At 44.0% G+C, this 21,718-nt stretch overlaps 1 protein-coding gene across 4 annotated transcripts in view; it reads left to right on the forward strand.

Moving 5' to 3' along the window:
- Window positions 1–21,718, forward strand: part of PTGIS (prostaglandin I2 synthase) — a 552,295-nt gene that overhangs the window by 354,946 nt on the left and 175,631 nt on the right. For all 4 annotated transcript variants that reach the window (XM_069651268.1, XM_069651270.1, XM_069651269.1 and 1 more), the window contains one exon: window positions 21,151–21,332. In XM_069651268.1, coding sequence (XP_069507369.1) covers window positions 21,151–21,332 — 182 coding nt within the window. The remainder of the gene's footprint in view (window positions 1–21,150; window positions 21,333–21,718) is intronic.

Genomic DNA, 21,718 nt, shown 5'->3' on the forward strand with positions numbered 1-21,718 from the left:
CATGGCACTTTTCCATATTTTGCACAGACTTTGCGCAGGCTCGGCACATCTCTGCGATTGGCCGGGTGCCTTGCTCGAGACTCCATGCAGGAGGTGGGCATGGCCTGAACAGGGACCGGATTAGGGGACGGAACACGTGAAATGAGGAAGAACAATGGAAAAAGTGGGCATATCATGGACTAGCTGCGGGCAGTGCATAGCCCGCCCACAAATGTGCATGACAAAGTGTATTCATGGATGTGAGCATGCAACATCTCACCTGTGAAATCCCCATGTGAAGCCCTCAATCTTTCCTCCACCCAAAGGCAGGGGTACAGACACTTGCGCATAAGATTTGCAGCGCAGAGGTGAGTTTCCATGTCGGTTTTAGGAGTGCGTGAACACAGACAGGGTTCCGATCGGACTTAGGGATGTGCATAAGCAGCGTAACAGAGTGTCGGGATTGTTTACGGGGTTCACATGCGGTTTGATGAAAATATGGCATGAGTTACGGGAAATGATACGCATGTTCTCGGGGTGCCGGTTGCAGTTACGGAGGAGCCAGTGCAGTGTCGCGAGGGCCTGTCTTCGTTGTGGGGGACCCCACACAGTTTTCACAGGGGTGCATGTTTTTGTGTCCGACGAGGCCACAAAGGTATTTGAATGTGGATGTTTTGGCTTCTTGTGGGGGGGTGTGATAGGGCGATTCCGGCTGCGACTTGCCAATAAGTCTACGGTTCAGGAAAAGGTCAATGAATGTGCGGAGCTTGCAGATTTTCTTCTGCACGCAGGCTGGCACAGAGTTGTTCTCAGTGTGCAGGCTTTGCAGGATCTCTGTGCACCTTTCCATGAATCAGGGCCTAATTTGGAGCTGTAAACACACCACTGGTGTAATACAAATGTCTTAACCCGGTCTACCTTCAGCCACTCGATTTATATGCCCAAAGGGGTGATTCATGGAACTTTTAGCATGATGCAAAGTGACTTTTTATTGGCACAAATTGACTTTGCACAGCCAACAAAATCCCTGATTCACAGAGTGGTGCAAAGTGTATTTTTGCAGTACAAAGTGACTTTGCACCAGTGCAAAGTCAGCGCAAAGTCAGTTTGCACTCCCAAAATACACTCTGTGAATCCAGGTGTTTGCTGGCAGTGCAAAGTGACTTTGCACCAGCGAAAAAGTCACTTTGTGCCATGCTAAAAATTCTGGAATCAGTCCCTAAGAATTTTCTTCACTGAAGTCCTGTTAAAAACAAGCATTAGCAATGCCAACAGTTTTGGTTTGTGTGTATTAGGCATTTGCCAGGCACTATTAGATGCCTGGGTACTTACACCATTTTCTCACATACTACCATCAATGGCAAGTTAATACCACTATGACAAGCCTTTCCCAAGCCTATGCAAAAGCTCAAACTATTAGTATTGCCAGTGCTTGTTTTAGTAATATAAAGTGGTCTTGTCTAGCACAACTTTCCAATGTCATAAGGCAAGCTAACAGTCCGAAGGTAATTTAGATTATTGTTCATACTATACAATGGGGCAACACATAATTATTAGGAGAAACCTGTCACTGCTTATTAGAATGACCCTCAAAGAAAAAGTGACTTATTATTCTAAGGGCAAGGTTGTTTAACGAGAACATTATGACTTCAGTATCTCCATAATTCTTATGGTATCTCCCGTTACTATCCTACACTTGCTTATTCTCCCTTCACTTCACCAGACATTTCCTTGGTCATACATGTACTTCTTTATGCCTTTACTTCATCTGCATCTTCACATTGTGGAGGTGGCACTACATGTGGTTAAGGTTAGCTAAAGGTTAGGGATGGGGTCAAGGGTTGGCATGGAGGTCGAATATGGGGTACAAAAGAAGGGGAGTACATGGGGCCTCCCCCTGTAATGATGAAGTGGATGCCTGGGGAAGTTAAAGACAGGAGAAGCAAAGGTATAATGAAGTAAATGTGACTTAGTGAATGTATGGTGAATTCAATGCAGGGGAAATATAGATACACATCCAATCCATACGTAACAGAAGGCTAAATTATTACAAAGTTATTCCTAACGCTGAATCCCTAGCACAAAGTTAAATGACCCTATCTGTAAAAAATCTCGTATCAATTGGTTGAAGGCCCTAGTGAGTGCTGCTGAGCAGACTACAAGAGATGTCGAGATCCTGACCCTCAAACACTTCATAAATATTGAAGATACCTTGAGAATACTAGAATCAAAAAAAGTATTAGTCCTGAAGAAAGCGGCTACTCCAGAATCCCGCTGAAACCGGTTGACTGTTTGTTTAAAGAGCACTGGCGGATAACCCAGACTCCAACACCCTTATAAATAGAGAAAAGGGCTTGCTAAAAGAAATTGATCTAGTTATCACCACATATTCTCTCTCCATTACATTACACTGGTGAGAAAATAGGTTGTTTTTAAATACCTCTATTGACCATCGGTCATAGAAGTTACTTTGTTTTAATGATAAGACACACGCTGTGGGGGCGGAAAGATTAAATACAAAATGCCGACCTCCATCTTGTGTGCAGTTGTAGACACTAGGAAAGTGTTTTAGAGAGGATAGGGTCCCAATCACTTTGCTCTTCGTTTTTTTAGAAAACCTGTCTTATATTGGACGATCATGGTTTGAGAAAATGTCATATAAATGAACAATTGTTGTGAAATTAACATGCAACAAAAGTATGCATGTTATTAATTGCCTGCATCATTTCATTAAAGGTTGACATATATAAACAGCAATCGTTTTTAATTCCTCAATGCATTTGATCAATTTTGCAAGACATTTACATTTATAGTTAAGTGAAATTAGGCTGAAAGGGACCCATTTGTTTTAAAGGATAGTTCCGGGACTTTTTTTTTATTGTCCCTACGGTTCGGCCATGTGTTTTTAAGCATAAATCGGTAGATCGTAGAAAACTTTCCTATGGACCTTACCCGACTTTTCGTCCATTAACGCACTCGAAATCAGCTGCCATTTTGTGATAATCCTATCACTTTCCGCATCGCCCTGGCTGACCTGCTTTTGCGGCACTAAATCAAATCCCCCGCCCCTGAGCCTGACATCAGCAGACGCGTACCGCCCATTTCCCAACGCCAAAGCACGTTTCGTGTCAACAATCGCTGCGCCTCAGCTAATGAAGTGTCGCCATGGAAATGGCAGGACGCCTCTTTCCTCAATAAGTATAAACACACCGTTTCACAACACACAGCAGCCGATTTCCGATTCCATTCCTCTCTCTGTGTTACTTTGAGTATTCTGTCACTCGTTTCTGTGCTCTGGTCAGCTACCTTCGCCGCTTCTAGGCCTTGTGAACACCTGTACCATCTCTGTACATTATTTTACTTTCTTTACCACACAATGGCTACAATAATGCCGTATATGTACGAGCCCGAGTACACCGAGGAGGAACTACTGGAAAGGCAAGCACGCGAAAACGATGGGGATTCGGACGGCAGTTGGGAGGACCAGTCAACGGATGAAGAGCCTGGACCATGTCGCATGGACGGCGTCTCCACCTGGTGCACGTGCAATCGGTGCGAGCTAATGCCAACTGAGGAGGAGAACTGCTGCTGCCGTGAAAATTCCGGGTGCTTGGCCTACATTTCGGAAGGCGAGCCAAGTCCGCAATGCATCACCGAGCTGCCAGAGTTCGGGGAAGCCTGCCTATCACGGACCGTGTTGAGGATGATGATGGTGCTTATGCACGAACTTTGCGGCACTGTTTGTCCGCGTAATCCGAGTAACGAGTAAGTATACTCTGGTTGTGATGTCAGTGATGCCACTACTATTTCATGGTCATCTCCCACATATAAAATTACATCTACATATCATTCGAACGCATGTAAATTGGTTCCATTGCATCTTTCTTTTTCACAGGTGGTACAGGCTGGTGGCCTATCGTTGCTTCACTTGGTGGCTTCACGGGAGGCTCGGACACCGCGTTCAGAGAGTAATACCTGCCTTTGCGGTACTTGCCATTAGACAACATTTCCCCAGCGACAGTGGACATTACCGCAGATTTTCCCTGGATGTGCTGCAACCGGAACTTTACAATGTGTAATGTTTATTATTTATGTTCAATTGAAATTAAGATCTAAAATAAAACCCAACATATATTTTAACAATGGTTGTTTTGATTTTTTAAATGAATCTAGTGTGTCTCCATTGAATAGTCTTCCTGTGCCTTGTCTTGTCACACCACATGTCTCCTGCCAAGCATCCTCCCTCACGCTGGCCGCCCACCTTCAATCCACATAAGTGTGTCTCCATTCACAAGTCTTCCTGTGTCTTGTCTGCAGGACCACCGCCCCAATCCACCCCCCGCCCTATCAAAGGCAGTTCGCACCGGGGTACTTGCGCTGGCAAGTGGAGCTGTCAGGGAGCGATAAAGGCCAAGAGGTGCCAAAGACCATGTACACTTCAAAGTGGTCTATAGAGCATGGGTTGTTGTTCCCATGTCTACCTCCAGACCCCGTGTCTCCTGCCAAGCATCCCCCCTCATGCTGGACGCCCCCTGCAATCCACATAAGTGTGTCTCCATTCACGAGTCTTCCTGTGTCTTGTCTGCACGACCACCGCCCCAATCCACCCCCCACCCTATCAAAGGCAGTTCGCACCGGGGTACTTGCGCTGGCAAGTGGAGCTGTCAGGGAGCGATAAAGGCCAAGAGGTGCCAAAGACCATGTACACTTCAAAGTGGTCTATAGAGCATGGGTTGTTGTTCCCATGTCTACCTCCAGACCCCGTGTCTCCTGCCAAGCATCCCCCCTCACGCTGGACGCCCCCCTGCAAACCGCATAATGCCACGACATATACACGTCATTCATTCACAAACACACCCCTGTTTCGAATTCTTTATAACCCACTTCATATTTCGAATGAGAACTTCTTTGCGCTTTGCTAGTCAACCCGTGAAGGTGCTGGTTATCTGCTCTTCGTCTCTGTGAACTTCCGTGACCACTTCGAGCGTACTCGTCAGTTTGCAACCTGTGAACTGCTCCCTGTTCTACGACAACAAACTACTCTGATCCCTGCATCTAACTGTTTGTTCGTCAAGGTAAGGCCATGTACCATAATCATTTTGCGTCCAATTTTTTAATTTATATCTATTTGCTAGTAGTCATCTTGCATCCATGTTTTCTTTTCGTTCAAGACAGTACATGCAAGGAACTAGTCACATGTTCTGAGTTTAGTCAAATTATTTTTCTATTTTTTTAAAGTTATTCATATACTTATCCACATGTGAATAACGTGTATAGTTCCAAGAACCAAACCGAACCTTGCATTGGACATTTTATGTGTCATTTAATTTTTTAACACATTGGTATTCATTGAGAATTGTTGATCTTTACTTTTCAGAACTATCCACAATGTCTGCCTGTTCCATTGGCGGTTGCCCTTCGAAGACCCATAATAAATCTGAAGGTACTATAATGCATGTTTTCCCTAAGACAATAGATCAGATAAGAGAATGGGTCCGATATTGCGGATATCCACCGTCTGAGCTTGAAAGTAGAGTCCTAGAAGTCTTTGCGGACAAGAGGGTGATCGATACCGCATCTGCAGCAGGCACTTTAGCTCAGACATGTACTCCACATCATTGCTAATAAAGAAGAAAACACCGCGACCGAGGCGAAAATTGCTCTCAACCGCTATTCCCACTCTATTCGTCCACATCCCTCCACTGGTGAGTCAAGTTTACGGATCTAGCTCTCGGCCTTGCGGTAGTGTGTAGCATTAGCTAACAATAATTTCCCCATTTATGTATCCACTCAATATGAAGGCGGAAGATTCTCCATCCGTGTCGTTATTGCAGTCATCAGCCACTTCAAGCGCCTATCGGGTAATCTTACTTAGCTATTCTGCCACTAACTTGTTTTAGGCATGTAAATCAATAGTTTTAATTTATCGTGTAATTATTTTACCTAATGGTACAGCCTAGTACTCGTCCTCTAGTCTTTGTTTTCAGTTATAATTATTGTTATCCAAAATAATGCAAGTACTGTCTTTCAGGGAGATGCTGAGGAGTCCAACACATTGACGACAACCGTTGATGTCACTCAGATGCTCGAGGTACGTTTCCGGACAGTTCCATTGATGGAGATCATCAGATCTTGCATTCTTGTAGCGTGATTGTTACACACAATGTTTCTTTCTTTTTTAGCCATTGATATGTCCTTCTGTCGTCGCCCTCCTATGTGTCTTCTTTTTTCAATATTGTGTTCATTACTAATGAAAGTCCTATGTTTCAGGGAGTCGATGGAGCATTAGTCCAAGAAGAAGGGGGAGCATGCAGTTACGGGTCGGCGCAACAGCTTGCAGAAGTGTGCACCGCAGTTACAGCGTCCCTTGATGTTCTTATGCATTTCGAGGTATGGATACTGACAGTTCGATCAAGCGAGATCATATGACGTGATTACATCCGCTATACTTCCTTCTTTATTAACGCAAGTACTATGTTTCAGGGAGATGACGGAGCTTCTTCTACAAGAACATCACCCCTAGTAGTCGATGCAGATCTCTGGGTGGTGACACTTCCAACGATCCAGCAAATCGAATCATATTTAGATATCCATTATTTATTTTTGACAACTGATCATTTGTGCAGGTCTATTTAGATGAGCCGTTGACGCCTGCACAAAGTTTATGTTCTTTCCATACTAATGCAATTACTGTGTTTCAGGGAGTTGCTGAAGCAACATCTTCAATAATATCATCAATGGAAGTCTATGCGGAGCCCGAGGTATGGATCTTGACAGTTCCATCTAACTAGATCAACAATGCCTGAATAATTGTCGTTTGAATGTTCTACACAATGCGTTCATTCGTGTTTTGCTATTGAGATGTACGTGGGTATTGGTCCCCAAGTACATTTTGTGTTTTCAATATTATTATACATACTAATGAAAGTTCTATGTTTCAGGGAGTCGATGGAGCGTCAGTGAGTGATGGATGTGCTTATCGTGAAAATATAGTCGTTGCATCGCAAGAGGAAGTGGAGACATGCACACACGAGTCGGAGCAACAGCGTCCAGATGTTGAAGTTCGAGGCAAGAAAGTTTCAAAGAAAAGAAAGCAAAAGAAGGTTAGTGTCCCGGTCACTATATTATGTTGTTTTTCACTGTTAATAGTTCAATACTGTAAGTTGTGTTTAAACTGAACATCCCTTTTCCAATCTGTCCTCTAGTTGCGAGTGGGTGTACGAACTAGATCTACACAGACAGTGAAGCGAACGAGAGATGTTGCTTGTCAAACCTTTTGGCAGGGACTTGAGACTGGAGATGCATCGTGCCAATGGGAAGAATATGAAGTGATTGACAACGGAGCTATACCACCACCAGCCATTGATAGTGAATGTCCTCCTGGTAGTTCGGATGCAGTCGGAGATCAATTCACAGAATCCACACCCGCAAAAACTAAGACCGCGAGAAAGTTGAAGAAATTGTTTTATTCTCCCATCGCCGGAGAAGGAACAGATGTTTCAATGGAAGAGAATGTAATGGACAACAATGAAACACCATCAATATCACTGAACATAGCGGAAGACGATATCAGAGATTGTACCTTTACTGTGAGTGACATGTCCTCATCGTTACAGGCCGAACCAGCTGGGATGCAGAGTGACAGTATAAGGAAAGAGGCCAAATTCATTGTATTCGATAGTTGTTTGATTGATATTATTATTATGCTGAAATGTGGGCATTTGGTTGGTGGGGAAGTATTTGTGGAGCCATTGATTAATGTGACTCGTGCAATTCGAGGCACTAACCTTAAAATACATGCCACCTGTACACAATATCATCCGTTCTCATGGTCTGCACAACCCATGCTGGGGCAACTGCCAGCAGGCAATCTACTTTGTGCAGCGGCCGCACTTTTTAGTGGTTCAAGTTTTAAAAAGTTAGAGTATTTCTTTCAGTTTGTGGGAATCCATTTCATTGCGAAAACTCAGTTCTACAAATACCAAACCGATTATCTATTTCCAGCCATTAGCGCAGCTTGGAGAATTGAAAAAATGTCTATTGAAAGTACATTCGCCGGCAAACGGTTCAGGCTAGCCGGTGATGGACAGTGCGACAGCCCAGGATTTTCAGCCAAGTACTGCACCTACCACTTTCAGGACATGGAAAGTAAGAAAATTGTGAGTTCGGTGGTCGGGCAGGTGTCACAAAGTACATCCTCAGTGGCCATGGAGAAAGTTGGCTTTGTAGCATCATTGCAAGAACTACAATCGCGGGGAATGGTGATCGACCTGATAGCCACGGACAGACACGTTTCAATTGCCAAGACAATGAGTGAAGAGTACAAAAATATAAATCACCAATTTGACGTATGGCATCTTGCAAAATCAATCAATAAAAAAATGTCGGCTGCAGGTAAAAAAAAAGATATGCAAGGTATTTCACAGTGGTCCAAGTCAATCAGCAACCATCTTTGGTGGAGCTCAAAAACATGTGAAGGGTCGTTGGAAATTCTACTGGAAAAATGGCGGTCAGTAATGCTACACTGTAGCAACGTTCACCGCTGGAACACAAACCAACATTTCCACAATTGTGAACATGGCCATTTGTCCACAGAGGAGGCACGGAAGAAGAAGTGGTTGATTCCTTCATCACCCACTCACAAAGCCATTGAAAAGATTGTATTTGATAAAACTATAACAAGAGATTTGAGGGGACTCACGGAATTCTGCCACACAGGAGATTTGGAGGTGTTCCACAATATGTGCCTAAAGTACAGGCCAAAACAATTGCATTTTGGCATGGAGGGCATGATAAATCGGACTCTTCTAGCGGTCTTGGCACATAACCATAATGTTGGCCGTCAACAAAGTAGGACGACCGGAACTTTAGGGACGCTTCGCTACAATAAGGCCTTCACTAAAAGAAGTAAACAATGGGTGATCAAACCAGTGTTTGAGGATATGCAATATGAGTTTATTGAGAGACTTATTGTTGACGTCCTAGATAGGCACATACATGGAGTTGTGAACGAACCTGTGCGGGGGACAACTGCATTGCCACCCAACATTGCCTCTGTTCCATGTCCACCTAAAGCAGAGCTCATTGAGAAATACACATCACGGTTCAAATGATTGTAATTTGATTGTCTGTTCTCTCGAGTCTCCTCATGTCGCAGGCCCATTGAATATGTGTATCTATGTAATGTGTAAATAAAAGTGATTGCTCAGTGTACATGCAATGTGTCTCTCCACCCTTGCCCCTCCCTTCACCGTGCAGTAGTGCGAACCACCCGGGTGTAACCTGTGACTTTGCTCTCGAGTCTCCTCATGTTGCAGGCCCATTGAATATGTGTAGCTATGTATTGTGTAAATAAAAGTGATTGCTCAGTGTACATGCAATGTGTCTCTCCACCTTGTTCATTTGCGCATTAAATTAAACCAAACAGTAATATAAATCATGTTTCAAAAAATATAGAATGTCTCCGTATTTATGGTTTTCTGGGGCTGCAAAGCACGCAGACAAAATGCAAAGATGGAGTGTAAATTTCAAGTCCTGTGAGATGGCCTTACACTGAATGTAGCTAACTAGGAATGTGTGCTCGTTCAAAGTGAAGGTCAGCTGCTTTGATTTTTTGCTCGGGTGCCGGAATGGCCCACGACTCATTATAAGGTTCTATTGTTATTTGACCTTGACAGGCCGGGACCATCCCGAAAGACTTCTTTTTGGGGGTGTGGTGCAATAACGTAAGAAACGATAATGAATAAAATGTCAGAAACGAAAGCCATTTAATGTTCGTTCATTAGAAGAAATAACGTCGGCATAGAAGGAGTGGTATTTCGGGGCTGCCCTACGCACAGACACAATGGAAAATGCAAATATAATGTAAGTAACTCTTTAGATGAGTTTATACCGCAATTTAATTACTATACAGTAGCTTTAAAGACGGGTTAAGTTGTACTTGTTCGTTCTATGTGGCATATTGTTTTGTACCGCGCACTATCTTGAGGAGAACCATCTCCTTTTACGGAAGCACCTCAAAACCTTCCTCTTTGCTTCTGCTTTCTCTCTCCCTCTCCCCTGCTACAACTGGTCCACTGTCTGCGACCTCGGTCCTGGGCCCTTCCACTCTCCACCGGAACTGCCTCCCTGTCAACCCCTGCACTGGGGGACTGTCTCAGTATCCTACAGCCCCCCCTTCCCAGCACTTGTTCTGCACTTACCTTGCCTCGCCACGCCTTGAAACACTTGTGTATAGGCGCGTTGCAAATGCCATATTATATCATATCAGTGACGAAGTGGTCCACTGGCGCTCAGGCGGCTCTGAAAAAGGCGGAGGAGGTGGGTGGGTTACTGGAAATGACGTATAATACCCAGTTGCACTGTCCTAGCTATGAAATAATTTCCCGACCTAATATATAAAATGAATAATTTTAATAAAGATCTGATGGTGAGACTAATTTCATTTTTTATGTTTTTAAAACAGGTACATCCTTCATTATTGTCCGTGTCACGATTACCAGACACCGGCGGATGGATTTTACAGCCGCCAGTTGCTTCTCCGCGTGAACAACGTTACCACCCTGACCATTTTATGGGACGATCGCCAAGTACAAGTATGCCCTTACGCGGTACTAATGGCTAGATGCAACATACATACCGTTGTGGTGGCCTAGTGCCTCGTTGTTGGAACAGCCATGCGATTATCAGTGCGACCGAAGAGCTTATTTTATCGTAAACCAACACCCTGTGTACTGCACATGAACATCGCTTGCCTCAAGACGAACTATTTTGGATCGAGAGCAAAGAAAAATGCAAATCGCTGAATATTCTCTAAACATTTGATGTCCAATAAATGTACTTTACCAAATGTACTGTGTTGCTGTTTGATTTTAAAGTACAGTTTCATATTCCGAATTGTGGCGCGCTGTGTTGTGAACTGATCTGTGTTGGTTTCCGGGTTCTGTGTGGAGTCGCGTAGAAGACGCCTGGGCGCGTTTGCCTACGCAGCACAGCCACGTCACGGATAGAGGCGGGGAATATGAATGTTTTGATAAAGTCTGTTTCAGGGGCGGGGGATTTGATTTAGTGCTGCAAAACCAGGTCAGCCAGGGCGATGCGGAAAGTGATAGGATTATCACAAAATGGCAGCTGATTTCGAGTGCGTTAATGGACGAAAAGTCGGGTAAGGTCCATAGGAAAGTTTTCTACGATCTACCGATTTATGCTTAAAAACACATGGCCGAACCGTAGGGACAATAAAAAAAAAGTCCCGGAAATATCCTTTAACTAAATGATTACACAGTGGGTAGCGGCCAGTTCATGACCAGATTAAATGTCTCTCCCTTTATTTAAAACAAGAGACTTACAACGTATAGAACACCCCCCAACACTGCGTCCCCAATTCACTGAAAAGTTACACTGAATAACTCTGTTTTCCCATGACTCATTCCTGGAGAGGGCTCGCTCCACTTAACTTCTTTTGTGAATAGCTTTCCCCTTTTCTGGGTTAAGTTATGCGTAGGTCAGAGTTACCCAATGTAACTTCGCTTGAGAGTAGCTTAGCCTTCTCCAGGGGTAATTCAAGGATCCCAATGAGCTAGTCAGTGTAACGTCTTTTGTGAATAGCTTAGCGATCCCGAGGGGTAAGTCACTGGTATGGCAGAGTTGCACAGTGTCCCTTCAGTTGAGAATAGTGTAGCTCCCTGTAGGCATAGGTCAGGTGTAAACAAGAGTTACCCAGTGTAACATCTTTTTGTGAATAGCTTAGCCTTCTGCAGGGGAGAGCCAGGGGAATTATTCGGTGTAACTTCTTTGGAGAACAGCATAGCTCTCTTTTGGGATAGGTCAGGTGTAAGTCAGAGGTATGCAGTGTACGCTCTTTGGGAATTTACCCCAATAACTTATGGTAGCAATGTTTCTTAAAACAAGAGTAGGGTTATGTTGGATCTGATATGGGCCTAGTGGACCCAGCCTGCCATGTCCTCATTTGGAATTTCAACATATGCCTAGTGAGGCAAATGTCTACAGGGCATTGGATGTGAGCCACTGGAAACAGCAGCCAATGAGTCCTTAGATGTATTGCATGATCAAGCTCAAGTGTTTCTGGATACCCTTCAAGAAAAACGTAATCATGAGGTAAAATGTCTTGCAGAGCCCTGAAGAATGTAGTCAATCTTAAGCTAGCACATACCAACCCAAATTACTCTAACATTTCTGACACCTGAAACAATATTTACCAAATTAACGTTGTACAAAAAGGGGAAATATTATAAAAATACATTCATAATATTCATAGCCAGAAGGAAACCTCAAATGAAAACATGATTTTAGGTCTTGCAACGAGATAGGGCAGCATTGGTGCGCATGCAAGTCGTGTCGTGGGTTCCCCCCTCTCTCCCGCACCCCCCTGCCTATCCCAGATTGGGATGCATCTCATATGTTGAAAGCTCTGTTGCTTTCGAGTTGGTCTTGCGCTTTATTACTCCCATACAAACATACATGTGCACATCCCTAAATGTTCCCCTCCATCATATATTGCAATGGTTCCTTAAAAATATCTGTTGTTTCCTAGTCATGTAGTGCTCCAAACAATAAAACACGAGACAAATACGGGGCATCTGATCCATTATTTGTATTTATTATTATTTATCTGACCTCCTCTGCTCCACATTCTCCTCTCTCCCCCTTCCTTGCACTTTCTCCCCTTTCCCTTTCCTATGCACTTGCGCATTCTCAATGTCACTGGGCCTACTAAGGTCACTGATGCCTTCTCCCCTGTTTCCCTCCCTTGCCTTGTCGCTCTCTGAAACACTTGTGTGTGAGCGCGATACAAATAAAATATCATAACATATATTATATCATTAGAGCTGCACTCGAGAAGTAATGACCTCTCAGAATGGGGGGAAGCATCATGCTCTTGACTAGGTGCATAGCCCCTGACTAGGACACACCTTAGGGGAGAGGGCAATCTAGCAGGACACAAAGACCCATGCTCCACTGTTTTGTCCAATCCTGCAAGGAAGAGGATATCCAATCAAGAACATTTCCCTCAATTATGACAAGCCAAGAAGACGGTATCAGGTAATATTATCCCCACCAAAAATATTGCTGTATATATGGTTGCCGGGAACGGCCATAGGCGATATTTTTAGTGGGGATAATATTTGGGGTTATTGGGAGCAAGACTGCTGATTCAGCCCCTGTCCATGGCCATCCACAAAACATCTGCAACACATGCTAAAGCAAGACTTGTTCCATGGCCAGACCTACAATTGAACTGTGAGACATTAAAGAAGCCAACCTTCTGCCATCTGCACAATTGAAAACAAAATCACATCCGATGAGTAATGTGTGGCATTAAAAAGGAGCATTCCAACACTTCTACTTTATTAATGGTGTTCGAGGCACAGCTAATGAAATAACTTAAGCTGCTTTGGGAAAAGCACAACGATGGTGCCACCCCAACACTCCTGCAATGTGTTAGAGGTATTTTGCAGTATTTTTGGTGAGCATGTTGGGGTGTTTTGTGGTTTAGTGGTGAGCATAGATATAAGACGTCCTGATATTTTTATATCAGGTTCATGAGTGGTAAGCCAAAACCGAACCTGGTGCACCCTAAATCACAATTTTATTATCAAGTGGTATTTTATCTACAATACCACTTTGGCGGTAAACCAGCATACACTTACCAGGACACCCGAATGCTGTTGTTCATATAAACAGCCCCTGAGGTGGACCCAATTCACAGTTGCCAACTTTGTTATGCATTGTACCACAAGCGGTAAAATAGGAATGCCACCTGCGGTAAGATGCAATTACCATTTGGTTCACAACTGTCAGTATATTATTACAAGAGACTAGGACACATAAGTAGTCTGAGGCTGATGCACCTTCAAAGAATATACAAACAAAATCTGTAATGCACTGAGTTCTTCTCATGACATCCCCTGTGATTCAAAATGAAAATAAACGAAGCCACATATTTCATTAATAAAGTTCCCCCATGGTAAATAGCTTTTTCTCATAACTGTCTTCACACCCTTCTTTTAGTGATGAACTTCAAAACAATGTTATCAAGAGGCCTTGGAACATGGTATTTGTATTTCGCCACTTAAAGAAAGCTCCAGCTATATTTGACACTTGTTATATGGAATGTCTACATTTCTAAAAGTGACCCTACCTTTCCTGGCTGCAACTGCCTACAGAATGCACTCACAAGGCAAATCAACACACATCTCAATTTCCACTAGAATGTTACCAAAAATAATGATTGATTCTTTGTGCCCACGGACTACAAAGCGGTACTCCCACCCAGCTGCCTGGACAGCCTGCACGGCAAGTTTCCTTATCTTCTTCTCTCCCCGCTTGGCATGAATGAACTCAGCGAAGCCTTCTGTGCCAGCCTGCCTGCCTGCCAGCAATGCAGCACACTTCCACAGCCAGAGAGAGAGTGCCCTAGAGAGACCCAGCCTTCTGACTGATGGTTCTTCAGTGACCTCCCATGAATGTGTGTTTGCCTACATAACATGTAAGAAAATACTGCCCTTGAGGTGATGTCATGTGCTAATAAGAACCACCTCGCACTGACAAACCAACTCACTGGAATGTTACAGAAGGCACTTGATCAGCCTGGCTCTTTTGACTGTTATGCAGGAAGAAGGAAAATGGAAGCAAAAGGTTACATCTCTGCGCTGATATTTGGCAGAACGAACATGAACAATGGAGCTACTTTGAACAGCTTAACTTTATACCTCACTTAGCTCAAATCTTCCTTGCAACCTCACCTTCCATCCTGCACATTTATTCTCTTTTAGAATTAACTGGATTTTCATCAATATGTTGCACCAATATTTTGCAACACAGGGCTATGGACTGATCTGCCTTGAATATTTCTAATGGGACAAGTTAGTGTTTCGAGGTATTAGTAGGATTAGTGCATGTTAGTTTATTCTTCATTGCACTGAGTCCATAACTGTGTATGTGGTGTGTCACGATAACATCAGCTGTAATGCATTGCCAAATTCAAACCTCCCATTTAGCTGACATGTGCTATGTTCATTTTAAATACTGACATATACTAGATTGAACCCAAAGCTTCATGCCTGAGTCTCACACCCGTGTTCACAAATTGGATCAGTTTTCATCTTTGTTGAAATTTGGATCCTTAGTTAAAATTGAAAGCCTTGGCTAAAATTCAGAGCCCTCTCTTCCTACAAATGGAGATAGATTTGCTGTTTCACAAGGTACTCCAGGGGTACCCTGATGCTGTCGCCTGAGGTGGCTGACTGGCCCTCAAGCTGAGCAAACCTCTAGGGGGACAGTTGATGCAGCTAAGTTTTGAGGCTCCAACAGGCCGAACCTGCTGGAAATAAGGAAGGATGGTGCAATAAAGCAGACACTAGCATAGCAGGTGAGTCCACAATGAATCAATGGAATCAACTAAACAGCTTTATTACAGTTATAGAACATATACTGCAATACATAGGAAATTGTCAGGAGCAATACCTTCTTCAATGAAAATGAAAATATCACTTGCAAAAGGGAGTTAGACTATTTTGTAAATAGGGGAATACAATTCACATTGATCTAGAGAAAATAGGGAATACTTCAACATGTATATCTGTAAACATGCTGAGCGCTGTGCAATAATAAGAATATAGAGTTTTCATACAGCACTTCATGCTGGACTTCGCCCTTTTCTTAGCACTGTTCTTGTATCTGCTACTATTATCCAATGCATTAACCATGACCAAAAGAAAGTCTAAGTAGACCCTGGGGGCAATGTGAACTTTCAAAATGCAGGCTGGCCCCATGTTAGACATGAGTGCTTAACTTGTGAGCTATCCTCCCTGTCAAATGTATATGTGCGGTGGATTACATTCATTTGGTATTTCTACAATCATGTATAAAGACCTTTTTGTGATGGAGCATTATATTCATAGTAGGTCAGGTTACAAAAGTAGAGGAGACTGGATAGTTTTAAATTCACAAACTATAATCTAATCACTTTTGATTTGAATGCTGTTTATGGTGATGCCGATCCATGGTTATTAATCACTATGTGAGCATTGTTTGTGTGTTATGTGTTTATTATTTCAATAAGTTAAAGGTGGAACCAATGCACTACTTTCAATGATTAAATTAAATGAAAACTGAACATGAATGCAGTTGAATGTTTAAAGTGCCTTATGGTCGAACGAGTTTTGAAGACACATTTAATTCAGCTGGTGTGAGCGCTGTTCCCCTGTTTCCTCCTGTAGTGATATGTATGCTCCCAGATATTTGTGGGTCAGGTGTTTTATGTAAACCTCCAGTTTGAGGACACCCCAATTTCAATGCAAATTCACTCCATGGAGAATAATCAATGAGGACCTCTATTGTAGTGGATCTAACGCTGGAGGTGGACTTGGGCGGTGTCCTGGCCTTATTGCTGCTGTTCTTCTGTGAGGTATTTGATGCTGTTGCCCAGAGCAACCCCCTCAGAGATTAGGAAACTCTGGTCATCCAGACTAATGCACGTGAATAGATCAAGTACTTGCAATCAGAAAACCAAATCCTAATGCCCCCTTTTGAATCTCCAGACACAGATTAGGACTGTGGGGCCATGCAGGACTCAGCTGGCTCTCCACTTCTTTTTAATGTGAACATTTCTCTCTGGTTGATTCGACTATCCATTGCAAACACATACAGCTATTTGCATGATAGGCAACTGATGTTTGAAGTGCTTCTAAGCTCCACAAACCTCATTCTAACCTTCACGTAATGTATTTTATCGATTGACCACCCGGTCAGTGCAAACATTTTGAAGCATAGTCCATCTAAACCAAGATGATACTGATAGGCTTCCCCAGTGGGCAAGCCCTGCAGATATATGGCCTCCCACAAGGTGATCCTTCCATACTCCTGCCACCATGGTGAGGATTCTGGGCATCATTCTGGATAAGAAGCAGGGAAGTCATTTGGGTGTTGCCAGGGGTCGCACCGTTGACCCCTTTGGTCTCCCTTGCTACCCCTGTGGTCTACCTTGCTACCCCTAAAAAAAGGGTTAATATATATATATATATATATATATATATATATATATATATATATATATATATATATATATATATATATATATATTCAGTGAAAAACTTTGTTAAAGGGACGTTATGGTAAAACCGAAAAATCCCTGAAATTCGCAAGTTATGGTAAGCTAAGCAACCATAGCTCGTGCCACCACCGTGCACTGCTAAGACTAACACCCAGGACATCAAAGATGACATCACAAACTGCCCAAGAGGAATACGATACCCTAAGGTCCCTGGGATAATTAACTAACAAACCCACGAACCAAAGTGGGAATAATAATTTTTGTCGCTCACACGGCCAAAATTCCCAGAGGGGTTCTAATTACTCACGGGGCAAGGTACATCATGGGGTGGCAACCAACAAACTACCCAAAGTTATGCCAGAGGTAACAAGAGGGACCGTGGTAGAGGGAGAGGCAGTCCCTTCCCATGCATCCCCAGTAGGGGGGTGCATTTCCACCTTCACCCAAGCATGGGAAGGGATCACCTCGGACAGATGGGTGCTGTCCACAGTGTCTGCGGGATACTGCATCGAACTGTTGGAGCACCCCCGCAACCACCCTCCAAGACAAAGAATACACTCCCTGGACCACCAAAAGATCCTCCTCGAGGAGATTGTCAATCTTCTCGCAAAGGATGCGATAGAACTCATCCCAGGCAACCAGGTAAACAAGGGTATTTATTCAACTTACTTCCTTGTGCCAAAAAAAGATCTAACCATGTGCCCAAATTTCGCATGACTACACTCCAAGAGGTAATCCCCCTCCTAAAAAGAGGAGATTACATGGCAACATTGGACACGAAAGATGCTTATTTTCATATTTCCAGTTCCCAGTGCACAGAAGATTCTTACGCTTCAAGGTGGACAGTCAGCACTACCAGTTCAAGGTGCTGCCCTTCGTTATAGCCTTAGCTCCAAGTGTATTCACCAAGGTACTGGCAGTGGTGGCGGCGCAACTACGCAGGGAGGCAATCCCAGGGTACCCTTACCTGGATGACTGGCTCATCACGGGGGAGACCCCAGTAATTTGCAGATCCAATATCCAAAGAACGATCAACCTCCTCTTCGAATTGTTTCTCAATCAACGAGAAAAAATCAAGCCTGGTACCAAGCACCTCCAAACCATTCCTAGGAGCTGCCCTAAACACTCTAGAGGGGTTGGCCTTTCCATCAGAGGAAAGAATTTGGAATCTACTACTGTAAATTCCTCAATATCAGGCCGGCTGCCAGATAAGGGTGCGCAAAGTGATGTGTTTGCTAGGCATAATAGCGTCATGTATTTATCTGGATCCCCATGCGCGCCTACGCATGCGACCCATGCAGGAATGGTTGGCGAAACAGTGGTCTCAGGCAAGTGGTCAGTGGGATGATCTAGTGGTGGTTTCGCCAACACTAGTAGAGAGTCTTCGCTGGTGGACAAGAGAGAATCTGTCAAAGGGGAAACCCTTTTACGACCCAGAGATACAGGCGGTAGTCACTACAGATGCATCCCTGTTGGGGTGGGGAGCACACCTCCTTCACCACAAAGCCCAGGGTCTCTGGTCTCACACAGTGGGCAAGAATCACATCAATCTGCTAGAACTTCTGGCAGACTTCAGAGCGATTCGAGCATTCAAACCCCATCTGTTGAACCTGTCAGTGCAGATCTTAACAGACAGCATGACAGCGATGTTTTACATAAACAAACAAGGGGGTACTCGTTCGCCAAATCTGTCCAGGCTTGCCCAGAAAATTTGGACATGGCCACTCAGACGGAACATTTACCTGTCATCTCATCATGTTCCAGGAGATCTCAATTCACTAGCGGAAACTTTGAGCAGAGATTCCCTCCCGGAAGAACACGAATGGTGTCTACACGAAGAAGTCGTAGGAGACCTCTTCTCACAGTGGGGTTTCCCCACTATAGACCTATTCACCACAAGCAAAAACAGACAATGCCCAGGATTTGCATCTAGGTACCCCCAGCCAGGTTCCATGGGGAATGCTCTATGGATGAACTGGTCGGGGATGTTTGCCTACGCTTTTCCACCAAACCTTCTGTTGAGGAAGGTGGTCAACAAGATGCACAGGGAATTGATGACGCTCATCCTAGTTGCTCCCATGTGGGTGAGACAACCGTGGTTCCCGCACCTGCGCAAACTGGCAGTGTGCGAACCCATCAGACTCTGTGCTGGTACAACCTACTTTCCCAGCACAAAGGACAAACAGTGCATCCTCAACCCAGCTCGAAGAACTTGTCAGCATGGCTCCTGATGTCATAGAGTTTGGCCATCTCAATCTACCACAGAGATGCATGGATATCCTAAAAGAATCAAGGAAACCATACACAAGACACTGTTACTTTGATAAATAGAAGAGATTCGTTATTTGGTGCCAAAATAAACAAATCAACCCAGTTGATTGGACTCCTTCCAATATTGTCACCTACATGCTCCACCTGCTGGACGCAGGGTTGGTATTTAATTCACTCAAGGTACACCTGGCGGCGCTGTCAGCCTTCACCACCTCCCATAACAGAATGTCGTGGTGGAAAGAACCAGTGGATAAAGCCTTTATGGAAGGGGTAAAGAGACTCCACCCTCCAATTTCGAACCCACCACCATAATGGGACCTTAATGTGGTGCTTGCTAAACTCACCATGCATAAAGCTAGTCTCAAACACCTGACCTATAAAACTGACTTCTTAGTAGCCATTGCATCCATAAGAAGGGTCAGCGAGATTCAGGCTCTGTCAGTGCAGGATCCTTTCTTTACTGTTTATAAGGATAAACTTGTTCTACAAACTCACGCTAGGTTCTCACCTAAGTACATTTCAAAATTCCATTTTAACCAGTCCATTGAGCTACCGGCCTTCTTCCAAGAACCCTAGAGCTCTGCTGAGGTGAAACTACACACACTAGATATGCGGAAAGCAGTCCTCTACTACGTAGACAAGACTAGACCGCTAAGAAAGACAGATCAATTGTTCGTCTCCATAGCTACAGTCAGAGAAGGAGATCGCGTCTCTGGAGGTGCCATCTCAAAATGGATAGTCAAATATATCCAGCTGTGTTACTCCCATTCAGATAAAACTCTGCCTTTTACGCCAAGGGCCCACTCTACAAGAGGCACTGGGGCCACACTGGCTTTCATTGCAAATTTACTCCTTGACACCATTTGCAAAGCAGCTACATGGAGCTCTATTCACACCTTTACTCAGCGCTATTGCATTGACACTCATTCCAAGACAGATACTCAAGTGGGACAAGCGGTTCTAACACATTTATTTGCTCATGACCCTTCTCACTTCCCCCTCCTTCTTCTAACACTGCTCGCTAATCTATGCACAGCATGTGATCTAAGCAGATTCCACAAGCCTCAGAAGGGATACATTACTCACCGTAATCGTAATTCTAATGCTTGTATCTGCTTGGATCACGAATGGTGCTGGTGCATTCGACATGCTCTGCTCGCGGGTGCCGGTAGGCCCACCAGCTCAGATCTGGCAGGTGGAAAGGCACCCGCAAGCAGAACTCGTCCCTATAGGACTCGAATGGGAATGGGGAGTAATTATTACTGGGACCCGGCAATGGGGATGTACCGGGTCTGCCGGGGTTGGAATGCCCCGGTACATCCCCATTGCGGGTGCCGGTAAAAAAACGACTCTGGCAGCAGGCACGGCTACCGCCAACATCGTAATGAGGCCCCATCTCTCCTTCTGTAAGAAACCTTTAACCTTCCTTTTCTGGAACATAGCATTAGCCACAACCTGCTCATAAGCACCTTCTAATATGCACCCTCCTCCGACCCCGCTAGGGCCTGCAGACCTCTGCCTTTAGTGACAGTGCTCTAGTGCAATCTCCATACACAATAACATAACGAAAATACATTTTAATATCAGACAATATAAACTCAGAGTTGCAAAGAAATATAAACAGTGTAAGTATCGTTTTTTACAATTAATACCTGTATTAATGTGTAATTCTCCTCTCTTCTCAGAGCACAGTTCCTTAGTACATGCTGCATTACCCATCTATTTTATTTTGTGTCAGTGGTCATTTGTTTAGTGTCTTGTATCTCCTGCCATGGAAGGATAATCAGTCTTTCAAGGTTCTAACATCATTTTTTCTTTCCATGCAGAAGAGAAAAAGGAGATGGCAAGTGCCCAGAACCGTCTCTGGGAGCTACTGTCTGTAAAAAAGCTGAATTTTAAATCAAATCGAAGTTCCTGGCTAGAAAGCTACCAAAGGCACTTGGAGAGCCTGGGGGTGGGCGAGGAGATGCAGTCCAGGGCTATGCTGCTGCAGCTGTGGTCAACACAAGTAAGCCTCTTGCATATCACACTGTGTGAGCTCTATGTAGCTGAGAGTCTGGCAGGAGAGATTCTGCATTGCAGTTGTAAAACACTGTTGAGTAAAATAAATACAAACATTCAGGTGTAGAATCGAAGAGACCCTAAAATAGACTACCTTTTTCACTTTTGTACAAATCAAATCTATCTGTCTGATCGCATTATTTAACTGTTTGGCCAAAAAACCTTTGCTCAGCGTTCCCACAGGGCTTGCTATGCCATGTGGCTAAACAAGTCCATGTTTAAGCAGTATATTTATGTCTCAAGGGGGCACTCTTACAACCTCATTTTAAATGGGGCAGAGAGGGGGAAATGGTACATAAAAGCAAGGCGGGATGTTTGACGTCATTTCCTGCT

The sequence above is a fragment of the Ambystoma mexicanum genome, chromosome 3p, assembly GCF_040938575.1.
Source record: "Ambystoma mexicanum isolate Mex_15411 chromosome 3p, UKY_AmexF1_1, whole genome shotgun sequence".
Taxonomy (NCBI): Eukaryota; Metazoa; Chordata; class Amphibia; order Caudata; family Ambystomatidae; genus Ambystoma; species Ambystoma mexicanum.